The 12,729-nt window shown below is 37.0% G+C and overlaps 2 protein-coding genes across 4 annotated transcripts in view; one reads left to right on the forward strand and one right to left on the reverse strand.

Moving 5' to 3' along the window:
* RFC1 (replication factor C subunit 1) overlaps positions 1-3,995 on the forward strand; it is an 89,145-nt gene extending 85,150 nt beyond the window's left edge. Inside the window, exons 25-26 of the mRNA XM_025921430.2 lie at positions 880-1,071; positions 2,076-3,995. Coding sequence (XP_025777215.2) covers positions 880-1,071; positions 2,076-2,159 — 276 coding nt within the window. The 3' untranslated portion in view covers positions 2,160-3,995. The remainder of the gene's footprint in view (positions 1-879; positions 1,072-2,075) is intronic.
* The window catches only part of WDR19 (WD repeat domain 19), a 115,099-nt gene continuing 103,567 nt past the window's right edge, over positions 1,198-12,729 (reverse strand). For 2 of the 3 annotated variants that reach the window (XM_086705215.1, XM_025921397.2), the window contains exon 37: positions 4,714-4,998. The gene's annotated coding sequence lies outside the window, so the exon portion shown is untranslated. Of the gene's footprint in view, positions 1,734-4,713; positions 4,999-12,729 lie in introns of those variants that run through there. The other variant, XM_086705214.1, reaches the window with a different exon arrangement.

Below are 12,729 nucleotides of genomic sequence, written 5' to 3' on the forward strand. Positions count from 1 at the left end.
AATCTCAGAGGCAAATCTAAATATATTCCTTATGGGGGGGGGTGTAGATAAACCTGGGAAAGTAAATAAGACGGTGGTAATACATTATGAAAAGAAGGAAGTGTTTATGGTCTGAGGATTTTTATACTTTTTCTCAGTCTAATGAATTTAGTATTTATCATAGTTGAACAATCTGTTATGTAATAATGTATCCCCTATTTTTTTTTTTTTTTTTTTTTTTTTGTATAATGAGCATGAAAAAACCAAAGTGACATAACATGAATTTGTAATATCCAGTACCTTACACACTTGTGCCAGTTTCTTGGTGCTGTTGTTGTAAAAGACCTATTTATTCCGTGTGGCTTGCCTTCTCCAAAATTTTGATCTGACTTTATGGTTATGAGTTAATTCTCACAAGAGATCTCCATTGTGTGAATTCAAGGAGTAATTCTACAGTCATGTTTAGAAGCTTCAAGTTAAGACTTCAAGTTACCTAGTATTTTGAAGTAACCACTGTCATGGTAATTTATGTATTTTGTGGTAATTAAAGACCAACTTTAACTTGTACTTTATTGTCTTTTTTGATTTGATTCACTGCTTCTCACTTTGTAGAATTGTGGAATGCACTGAATAGGCAAAAATGATGAGTTACAGTTTTTTCTTTTCTCTGCCTAATGTTCCCAAATACTGGTTCTTATTTTTTTGAGTCATAGGCTCTATTAAGAATGTCATGAAAAATATGGGACTTCTTTATAGAAAAATGTATATACATATACTTACATGAACTTGCATAAATATTTTGCAGAATACTTCAGGGGTCTTGCAGAGTCTTGCAAAACTATTTGAAAGGTTGTTTGGCACTTAGATCATTAACCAACTCCCTCTGTTCCTTTCTTATAGGTGAAAGCAGCGTTCACAAGAACCTACAATAAGGAAGTCCACCTTACTCCATATTCACTCCAGGCAGTGAAGACACCCAGACACAGCACAGGCGCATCACTGGATTCTGAATACAGTGAAGAGTTAAATGAAGATGACTCTCAAGCTGATGAGAAAGACCAAGATTCTGTGGAAACTGATGCAATGATCAAGGTAACATTTTAAGCTTCAGACAGCAAATGCCATGATAGTCCCTTAGTAGTTTATCTTTTCTTGTGTATAACTTGCCTTCTGAAATTATTCAGGGCCTATTTAAGTTTTTGTATTCATTACACTGAGTGAGGGTGGAGAAGGTGTAGAGTTTATTCTTGTAAACAGTCAGCTATTTATAATAGTGTAAGAGCCAGATAGCAAGAAAATAGGCCATCATATTGATCTGATCATCATATGCCCTGTTAGAAAAAATACCATTTTTTATTTGGCCATTGGTGTGTGCTTTACCCTAGAGACAGATTTTTACAGCTTAATCAAGAAAAACATTTTCAATGAAACCATCTCTCCCTTCTGTTTTTTTGTGTTTTGCAGTAGCCATTGAACTGCCTATAGAATTTTCCTCAGAATAAAACATCCTTGTGCTAGAAAAGATTAAAATCATTTATGGCATCAGCCCACTGTTTACCATTGGCTAAGACAAAGGAATGTAGTCTGTGTTCTTTTTTGTCCTTAGTGTGTGTCATTCTTGTCCCTCATTTCTGGTTTGTATATGCAGGGGTAGGAAGGTGGCCTTCTCCGGTGTAGTTCTCTAGTCTTGTGTAGACATAAGAGGTTGTCTCCCTCTCTCCCCTTCTCAAACTGAACATGTTTAGATCTCTAATCTGAAACCAAAAGAAAAGGAAATTCTTCATTAAAACGTTATCCTATTTGTATTGCCTGCTCATTTTGTCTTTCCTAAATATACCTTGTGCCAAATCCAAGAAATTGCATGCCTGGGTAACATATCTTAGTTCTAGATTCTAAATAGCTTTTCAGTAGTTGAGGGCTTCAGCTAGCCATTTCTTGGAAGTAAGCTCGTCAGGGGTAGCAGTAATGGAAGATGTTTACACTCTTTCTTCTTACTAAGTTGCAGGTAAAGATTTGCTTTATTGTAGAAATTAACGTATTTCATTTCCTCATGAATACAGCTATTAACTATTTTGTGCATTCTTCCCTCCCAACAGAAAAAGACAAAATCTTCAAAGCCTTCAAAATCAGAAAAAGATAAGGAGTCCAGAAAAGGAAAAGGAAAAAGTTCAAAGAAATGAAACTGTTTTTCACTACTGACAGCCACTTTTTACTCACCCTGTTGACCAGTCTAGCTTGTCTAGAGAATGCCTTGTTTTTTCCCCAAAGGAACCATATTTTAGCATAATGGGGCAACTTGGTGGTCCCATTACAAATAAATGGTGGTACTGCTAGAAGGATGTAACCAGTAGGCTAACATACACCTCTTATAGAGGTTGATAGGACTGCTTGGGTCCTCCACTGTCCCCTGTCAACTATATGTGGGCTTTGGAGTCAGATTTTAGTTAACAATAATATGCCTGGAAACATTGGTACTAAGGCAACTTTTGTAGGCTTAAGAATTTATCCTAATGGCCTTTATAGGACCAATGCTGATTTTTTTTTAAAAAGGTAGTTACTATTATGTGGTGAAATTTTGTAAATAAATCGTAATACAAAACAGTCACCACCTAGAACTGGGTATTCTTTGTACATTGTCAAATATCTTACAGAATATAATTGAGAAATAAAAATGTTCCACCTGATACATGTACAAATTCTTAAGAATGTCATTGTGTACAGTAAAATAGTATGTTGGTATATTACTTTATTAGTTTGCAAATCATTGGGTAAGAAGCTAACTATATTTCTCACTAACCAGCTATGTGAAATAGAACTTTGGCAATTACTTCCCAACTTGATTACCTCTTTAAGTGCCAGCCATCTCTCTGTTTGTGAATAGCATGTCATGGGGAGGCCTCTTTGGTATTACTGGAAGATATGGGGGGCTGCAAAAGGATTGCCACATTTTTATCCTTCTAGAGTCTCAACTCATCAGGTTCAAACCAGTAGGGTCTAAGTTAATCTCACTCTGGCTTGGGACAAAATGAACCCTGATTTTTGTTTACTTTGTCTCTGGGAGATCTGGTTCTGCCCTATGACAGACTCCACAGACTGGACTAGAGTTTTAGATTGTACCTGTAACTGTATTTGTTGAGGAGCTCTGAGGCTGTGGAACTAGCCTGGAATTTAGTTGTCTAAATTTTGTCATTTAAAAAATTTTGTCAGTAAGTGCTCAGAGGTATGTGCTAAGAGAATTATAAAATTAGGATACTATTTCCTCCCTTTAAGTAATTGACAGTCTGTTTGGGAGGTGAAACAAAGTTCTTGAGACATTTAAAGTGTATTTAAAAATGTTTTTCATGCAGACTAAATTCATTATGGGAATAAAACATTGCCTTAAGCCTTGCTCCTCTCTTTGTTAAAGCCCAGCTTGAAATTTGCGCTTCAGTGAAGATATCCTTGATTGACGACTGCCTCACCTTACCTGTGGGGTGAGCATGGCTTTCTTACGCATATTCTTCCATTTCTAGTGCTTTTTGTCTGCCTACTTGTTCTTTCCTCCCCAGGAAAGGGAGTATATTCTACTTGCAGCCAGAAAAATGAATAGTGTCCTTCCCTTGTTTATTATGATTTTGTTATTAATTCTAAGTGCTCTATGACTGGCATAATCAGTGTATAAGATTACTTTTTTTTTTAGAATTAGAGATGGTAAATACGCTCTTTAAAATATGAGATGGCAACATGGATCTGCTGGAGCTACTTGATGCCACACATCTTTGCAGCAAACTGCATGCTGCTTTTGAGATCCATTGAGGCTTGGCCATTTTGGAAGCTATAACAAACTACTGTGCTTTATCCTTCATCCTGTTAAGTTTTGGCAGTCCATTATTCGGCCTCTTGAAGTTATTAACAAGGAACAGTGATTTATGTACGAGGAGTAGTGTCTTCCTGAATAAGTTCTGGTGTAATTATGCTTATTAGTGAATGTTTAAGGCTCATAACTCCCCAAATATAATGTGCTTTACTCTCACAGATCCCAGGTGCCTATGGCTCTTATTCTTCTAACTAACTTTACAACATCCTTCCAGTGATAATGGGAAAACAAGGGGATGATAGTGGGTTTAATGATAATAACTTGTATCACTTAGTAAAACATCGGCTTTACTTGGCCCATTCTCTGGCCAGCCTTTGTGGGAGCAAGAACAGATCAAAACGTTGGAGGCATCATGCATGTGGATACTTGGATGCAATAAAACATCACTGACCCCCCTATGGGGTCTACCATAGGCTCATAGGTGCCACTGGGTACCTTTGTAATGCTCAGGATGCTGGCGCCTATACTATAAAATCCTATCATCTGAGACAAAGTGAGGCTACATGACTCATTTCTGCCAGCTGCTTAGACTTTGGTGACATTAGCCTTGGGTGGCAAAGAAGGATATACTGTTGTAGGAAAAATACGGGGTGTGTGTGATAACGGGGAAGATTTTGAATATATCTTCAGGAGAAGTCCAGTGATTTAATTTTGTGAAAGGAATTCTACAGTATGTGGTATGACGACTCAGGAGATAAAAGCTTATGGTTTATAGTTTGATTCTTTTAAATTGGTGTTTTTATTGTAAGACTGATTCTGCTAAATAGGCTTAACTTAGTTCCAACTTTTAACTGTTAATATCTGTGCTGCCCACACTTCATGATGTTCTGCAAAGCTGTCTTCCTTTCTCCCTTTAATCCAGGAAAACCTTACAAATATCTAGTCAACAATTTTATTTTAAAGGAAATATTTCAAAATATAAAAGTTATCAAAAAGTTGAATATTTACAGTTATGTCATAGGTTACTATTAACAGTGCAGAGCATAGAATATGTAAGACTTTGAAGAGGAACTATGATAAACATCAAGGTTATATGTCACTGTTTTGCCACTGTACAATGGCAATTGTACAATGTCTGTGACCTGGAGAGTCTTTCTTTTTTCTGTATCCAGCAACCACACAGCCTCCTGTAGAAAAATGCTATCTTTTCAGGAACATTATATCTAGAAAAGATAAAAAACCCCACATGTCTTTAGAAGCATTTCAGGTAACTGTGGTATGTAGTAATAAAGCTATACCAAAGAAGTTTTTGCTCATTTCTGGAATGTGGAGCAAGATGACCATATTCAAGTTAGAAGCCTCTGGTCTATAATCCGTATTGAGTTTAAATCTTGGCCTTGACTAAAAATTGTACATGCAAGCTGTCGAACTGTTATTACAAAGTGAGGGTGCTAATAACAGCCACTTAGAAGAGTGGGGAAATGCAAGGAAAGTGCTCAGCAATCTGTGAAGATTTTCCTGAAACGAAATAGTTGTTAATGGTTCCTTGTCTAAAAGGAGTCCATGAAGTTGCTGTTTCAACCAATATTTATTGTATAAGACATTTATAGTGACTTTTTCAAAAGATGGTGCATAATCATAACTTACTAAAGCATATCTGCAAGTATTTATGAACCATGGTCTAAGGCTCTGCTTTAATCCATGGATAGTGTCTGGAGAGAGTCTATGTAGGATTATTAAAAACATAAGCAACATCCTACTTTGGCAGAATTGCAGATTATCTTTTTGCAGATAATAGTTACAAACCTGGGACAGACTATTCAAAGGCACTGGAGAGCAACCAACCAAAAGCTGGTAGAAATTGGAAAGATGCCAACTCTTGAAAGAAGAAGGCAACTGGGTAAAATTCATCTTTATATGCCTTTGCACCTGAGGTTAAGTCCATGAGACAACCGTAAAGTCATTGTCTTACTAGCTTGTAGAGTTAAGAGAACAGAGTTTGGGCTTGCCAGAACTACTGAAATGTGAGGGAGAATATCCTGAAAAGAGTATTGCTCCCTAAATCTGCTTATAAACTCCCATGTAAACCCTTGAACTTCACAGGCTCGGAAGAGACTCTTTAATGCTGGACTGAAAGCATAAAAACTGAGGGCTGCTTGTAGGATCTGAAGGCCTCGGTACTCTGAAGGTAAAGGATGGAATCCCACCAACAAACAGTCTGGACAAAGACACTGAGCCTTACATGAGCAGCCTTGTGAGACCCTGAACAGAAGACTCTGCTAAGCCATGTCTATCCTACTGATAGGCATGTCTCTTCCCACAGACACAGTGAATGTACAGCTACATATGGAACAAGTCGTCTGAAAGAAACTGATTCCTGCACATCAGGTGAATAAGAAAAAACCCACGTCAAACTGGGTAGGAGAGGGTGAGAAAATCTTGACATTAAATTCCATTCCCAGCATGATGACACACAACCAGGAGGCAACTAACAACTCCCAGCTTTTCCCTGAGGAGTGAAGGGTTTGGACCCACGTTTGGTGCCCTCACTTTTAAGACTTCCACACTAGAGATGGGCCTCCAAAACCTCTAGCTTTAATAGGCAATGAGACTTGTATCCACGAGACCTATAAGGACATAGCAAACAAGAAAACAGTCCAAAATAAGATCACATGGACCCACTGTGGCTAATCCCCCATGTCCCAGCACAGAGGCAGCAGACTGAAATGCACCCAGTCTCTCTGTGCAAAAGGCCTGCTATCTTAAAAGCTTTGGCCTGAGGGACAGGCTTCTAATTTAACACATACTTATGGGCCAACTGCAACACTCTCCAGAGGCTAGCATCTAGGTTCCGAGTGACATTCCCCACTGTGGGATACTGACAGGTCTTGGCATACCCTCAACTACTGGGAGCCACTAAAAACAAAGATGGTAGAGCCAGGGCAGTGTTGAATAATTAGGCTCTTTTCCTACATGAGGCCACTCCTTCAAGACTGGGAGAGGTGGCTCTTTTAGCTAATGCATAGCAACCAAAACAGAGTCAATGAAAATGAAGACACAGTAATATGTTCCAAACAAAAAAAGAGATAAAACCTCACAAAAAGATCTTAACAAAATGGAGATTTTGCTTGATCTCCATTAAGTGATTTATGTGATAGTTTACAATAATGGTCATAAAAATAATTCATGAACAAAGTGAAAAAAGTACCAAACAAATCACAGACTTGAAGACTATAGTTTCTGAACTGGAAAATACAATAGAAAGGTTCAATAACAGACTAAATGAACAGAAAGGATCAGTGAACTTGAGGATAGGTCAATGAAACTCATCCAATCACAGCAAAAAGATAAAAGAATGAAAGTGATTATAGCTTAGCTTAAGGGATTTATGTGATAACATGAAGCCAACCAATATTGATAATCTAAGGGTCCTAAAAGAGAAGAGAAAGAGGGTGAAAATTTCCCTAACTTGGAGAAAGAAATAGACATTCAGTTCTAGGAAACTCAGAGTTTCAAACAAGATGAACCCAAAGAGACACCAAGACACATAATTAAATTGCCAAAAGCTAAAGGAGAGAAACAACTTGTTACACAAAAGGGAACCCATAATACCATCAGCAATTTTTTTAGTAGAACCTTTGCAGACTAGGAGACAGTGGCATGATATATTCAAACTGATGAAAGAAAAACAATGCAACAAAGAATACTCTACCTGGCAATACTGTCCTTCAGAACTGAAAGACCGTTTTTTTCTTTTTCTTTTTAATATACTCTATTGTCAAATTGGCATACATACAACACCCAGTGCTCATCCCAACAAGTGCCCTTCAGTGCCCATCACCCACTTTCCTCTTTTCCCCACCCCCATCAACCCTCAGTTTGTTCTATTTAAGAGTGAGAGACCATTTTCCAGACAAGGAGAAACTAAAGGAGTTCATCACCACTAGACCAGCCTTATAAGAAATGTTAATAAAGGGGCTTCTTTAAGCTGAAAGTGCTGATTTTTTAAAAAGTTTATTCATTTATTCTGTGTGTGTGTGTGTGTGTGTGTGTGTGTGTGTGAGAGAGAGAGAGAGAGAGAGAGAGAGAAAGAATCCTAAACAGGCTTCGCACTATCAGTGCAGAGCTTGGTGTGAGTCTTGAACCCATGAACTATGAGATCAGGACCTGAGCTGAAATCAAGTTGGACACTTAACCTCCTGAACCACCCAGGCACCCCTGAAAGTGCTGATTAATAAGAGGAAAGCATATAAAAGTGTAAATATGAATGCTTAAAGGTTAACATATAAATTCAGAATAATCTTATGTTGTAATATGGTGGTGGGTTAATCGCTTACTAAAGTAGTAAAAATAACTATAATGACAATAATGGACACCCAACTTGCAAAGATGTAAACTATGACATTAAAAATAGAATGGGGGGTGGGGAGAGTAAAAATGTAGAGCCTTAGAATGTGTTTGAACTTGTTATAAACATAAAATAGACCGGTTTTATGTAAGCCTCATGGTATCCACAGAGAAATGTCTATAGTACATACACAAAAAAAGAATCTAAGCATACCACTATAGAAAACAATTAAATCACAAAGAGAAGAAGGAACAAAAAAGTTACAAAACAGCCAGAAAACAATAAAAATGTCAGTACATCCATATCTATCAATACATTAAATGTAAGTCGACTAAATTCTCTGATCAAAAGAGTGGCTGACTGGATTAAATAAGTATTATCCATTTGTCTTGCTGCTAACAAGAGACTTACTCAGTTTTAAGGACAGAAGCAGACCGAAAGTGAAGGAATGGAAGAAGATATTCCAGGCTAATGGAAACCAAAAGAAAACTGGAATAACTTTACTTGTATCAGATAATAAAAGACTATAATAAGAAACAAAGAAGGTCATTATATAATGATAAAAATGTCAACCCAAAAGTGGATATAACATTTGTAGGTATGGACTTAACATAGGAACATCTAAAGATATAAAGCAAGGGGCAGCTGGGTGGCTCACTTAAGCATCTGACTCTTGATTTTGGCTTGGGTCGTGATCTCAGTTTGTGAGTTTGAGTCCTGTGTTGGGCTCTGTGCTGACAACACGGAGTCTGCTTGGGATTCTGTCTCCCTTTCTCTCTGCCCCTCCCTTGCTCAGTCTGTCTCAAAAATAAATGATATTCATTTATTCATTAAAAAAAAAAAAAAGAATATGGGTGCCTGGTTGGCTCAGTCGGTTAAGCAACTGATACCTTTTATTGGCTCAGGTCATGATCTCACAGTACATGCTATCAACACAGAGCCTGCTTGGGATTCTCTCTATTCCTGCCTTATGTGCGTGCGTGCTCTCTCTCTCTCTCTCAAAATAAACATTAAAGAAGTAAAAAAAAATAAAGATCTAAAGCAAAATTCACAGATCTAAGAGAGAGTTAGCAATATAGTAAGAGTAGGGGACTTCATCCCCTAACTAGATCATCCAGACAGAAAATCAGTAAGTAAACATTGCACTTACCAGACTTTACAGAATATTCCCTCCAAGAAGAATAGACATTCTTCTTTTTTTTAATGTTTATTTTTGAGAGAGACACAACATGGGTGAGGAGCAGAGAGGGTGAGAGCAGGGAGACAGGGGATCCAAAGCAGGCTCTGCACTGACAGCAGAGAGCCCGATGTGGGGCTCAAACTCATGAACCGTGAGATCATGACCTAAGCTGAAGTCAGATGCTCAACTGACTGAGCTACCCAGGCACCCCAGAATAGACATTTTTAAGCACATATGAAACATTCTCCAGGAATGATCGATCATAGGTTAGGCCACAAAAACAAGTCAATAAATTTAAAAAGACTGACATCATATCAAGCGTTTTTTCTAACCACAACAGTATGGAACTGGAAGTCATTTATAAGAAAAAAAAATGGAAAATTAAAAAATATGTGGAGATTCAACAACATGCTATGGAACAACCAAGTGGGTCATGGAAGAAATCAAAAGAAAAAAAAATACCCGGAGACAAATGAAAATGGAAAGATAATATACCAAAACTTACAGGATGCAGCAAAAGCAGTTCTAAGAGGGAAGCTGATAGCAATAAATGCCTATGTCAAGAACAAGAAAGATCCCAAGTTAAACAACCTAACTTTATACCTTGGGGAACTAGAAAAGAACAAGCTAAGCCCAAAGCTGAGATAGGGACTAAAAAGAGTAAAAAAGAGCAATAAAACTAAGCTGGTTAAAGGAAATAGACAAACCTTTAGCTAGACTCACCAAGAGAAAAAGAGAGGACTCAAATAGAGGAGATATTACAACTGATAAATATAAAAGATCATAAAAGAATACTGTGAACTATTATACACCAACAAATGAAACAAACTAGAAAAGAAATAGATATAATCCTAGAAACATAGAATCTTTCTTACAAGACTGAATCATGAAGAAACAAAATCTGAACAGACCAATTACTAGTAAGGAGATTGAATCTGTAATCAAAAAACCTCCTAGCAAACAAAAGTCCAAGGCCAGATGGCTTCACTGGTGAATTCTATCTAACGTTTAAAGCATTCATACCAGTCATTCTCAAACTCTTCCAAAAAATCAAAGAAGGAACATTTCCAAACTCATTTTATGTGGCCAGCGTTACTCAGATATCAACACCAGACAAGGATACCACAATAAAGGCAATTACAGGCCAATATGCCTGATGAACGTAGAATACAAAAACCATAAGCAATCTATTAGCAAACTGGCCTCAATAATATGTTAAAAGGTTCATACACCATGATCAGGAGGGATTTTATTCCAGGGATACATGGAGATAGTTCATCTACAAACTAATCAGTGTGATAACACCACATTAAGAAAATCAAGAATAAAAATCATATGATCATCTCAGTAGATACAGAGAAAGCATTTTGACAATATTCAACCTCCATTGATGATAAAAGTTTATACCAAGTGGTTATAGAGGAAATATACCTCAACATAATATAGGACAAGCCCACAGCTTTCATCATCCTTGGTGGTTACAAACTTACAAAGATTTTTCCTCTAAGATCAGGAAGAAAATAAGGATGCATATTCTTGTCACTTTTATTAAACATAGTACTAGAAGTCCTAGACAGAGCAATTAGGCAAGAAAAAGAAATACAAGGCAGCCAAACTGGAAAGCAAACCAAAGTGTCACTATTTGCAGAAGATGTGATACTATATATAGAAAACCCTAATGACCACTAAGGTGTTAGAGCTAATAAATGAGTTCAGTGAAGTTGCAGGATACAAAACCAATATACAAAAATCAGTTGCATTTCTATACACTAATGATGAACTATCAGAGATTAAGAAAACAATCCATTTACAATTGCATAAAAAAGAATGAAATACTTATGAATAAATATAACCAAGGAAGTGAGATACCTGTACATTGAATACTGTAAGACACTGATGAAAGAAATCAAGGACACATAAGTAGATACTGTGCTCACAGATTGTAAGAATTAAAATTGTTAAAGTTTCCATACTACCCAAAACAATCTACAGATTCAATGCAATGTCTATCAGTCTCCAATATTTTTCACAGAAATAGAACAAACAATCCTAACATTTGTATGGAACCATAAAAGACCCTGAGTAGCCAAAGCAATCTTGAGAAAGAAGAACACAGCTGGAGGCACCATAATTCCTTAAACTATATTACACAGTTATAATAAGCAAAACAGTATGGTATTGGCATAAAAACAGTTACATTGGTCAGTTAATTTAGGACAAAGGAGTAAAGAATATATAATGGGGAAAGGAGTGGCTCTTTAATATATGGTGGTGAGAAAACTGGATTACTTGCTCACACCATATACAAAAATCAACTCAAACTGGATTAAAAATTTGAACATAAGACCTGAAAGCATAAAACTTCTAGAAGGAAATATAGGGGGTAAGCTCCTTGACATGAGTCTTGGTAATGATTTTTTGGATTTGACCCTAAAAATAAAGGTAGGAAGGCAGGAAAGCAGATATAAACAGGTGAGACTACACTGAACTAAAAAACCTGTATACAGCAAAGGAAACCAACAAAATGAAAAGGCAACATGGAAATTTGCAAATCATACATCTGATAAGGGGTTAATATAAAGAACTCCTACTATTCAATTGGGAAAAAATCCAATTAAAAATGGTCAAAGGATCTGAATAGAAAATTTTCCAAACAAGATACAACAAATGGTCAATAGGTATGTTTAAAGGATGCTGCTACACATCACTGATCATCAGGGAAATACAAACCAAAACCACAATGATACATCACCTCACACCTGTCAGAATGGCTATTATAAAATGACAAGAAATCACAGGTGTTGGCAAGGACGTGGAGAGAAAGGAGCCACTGTGCACTGTTGGTGGGAAGGTAAACCAGTGCAGCAACTGTGGAAAACAATATAGAGGTTCCTCAAAAAATTAAAAACAGAACTACCATATGGTCCAGCTATTCCACTTCTGGGTATTTATCTGAACAGATCACTATCTTGAAAAGATATCTACACCCCTGTGTTCATTTCAGCATTATTTACAATGGCCAAGATATGGAAACAACCTAAGTGTCCATCTATATTGGATAAAGAAAATGACACTGGAGAAAGAAAGTCATGTGTGTATGCACACACACATAAATGTTATTCAGCCATAAAAGAAAATATTGCCATTCACAACATGGGTGGGCCTTCACTATGCCAAGTGAAATTAGAGAAAGACAAATCCTGTATGGTCTCACTTATATGTATAAAAACACTGAACTCCTACATAACAGAGAACAGTTTGTTGGTTGCCAGACGCCTGGGGTGGGGAGTGGGTGGAATAGATGAAAGTGGTCAAAAGGTACAAGCCTCCAGTTATAAATAAGTGCTGGGGATGTAATGTATAGCATGGTAACTAGAGTTAACTATGTTGGATATTTGGAAGTTACTGTGTGGTGATGGATGTTAA

This window comes from Puma concolor, chromosome B1 (assembly GCF_028749965.1).
Source record: "Puma concolor isolate L17-30 chromosome B1, mPumCon1.1.hap2, whole genome shotgun sequence".
NCBI lineage: Eukaryota > Metazoa > Chordata > Mammalia > Carnivora > Felidae > Puma > Puma concolor.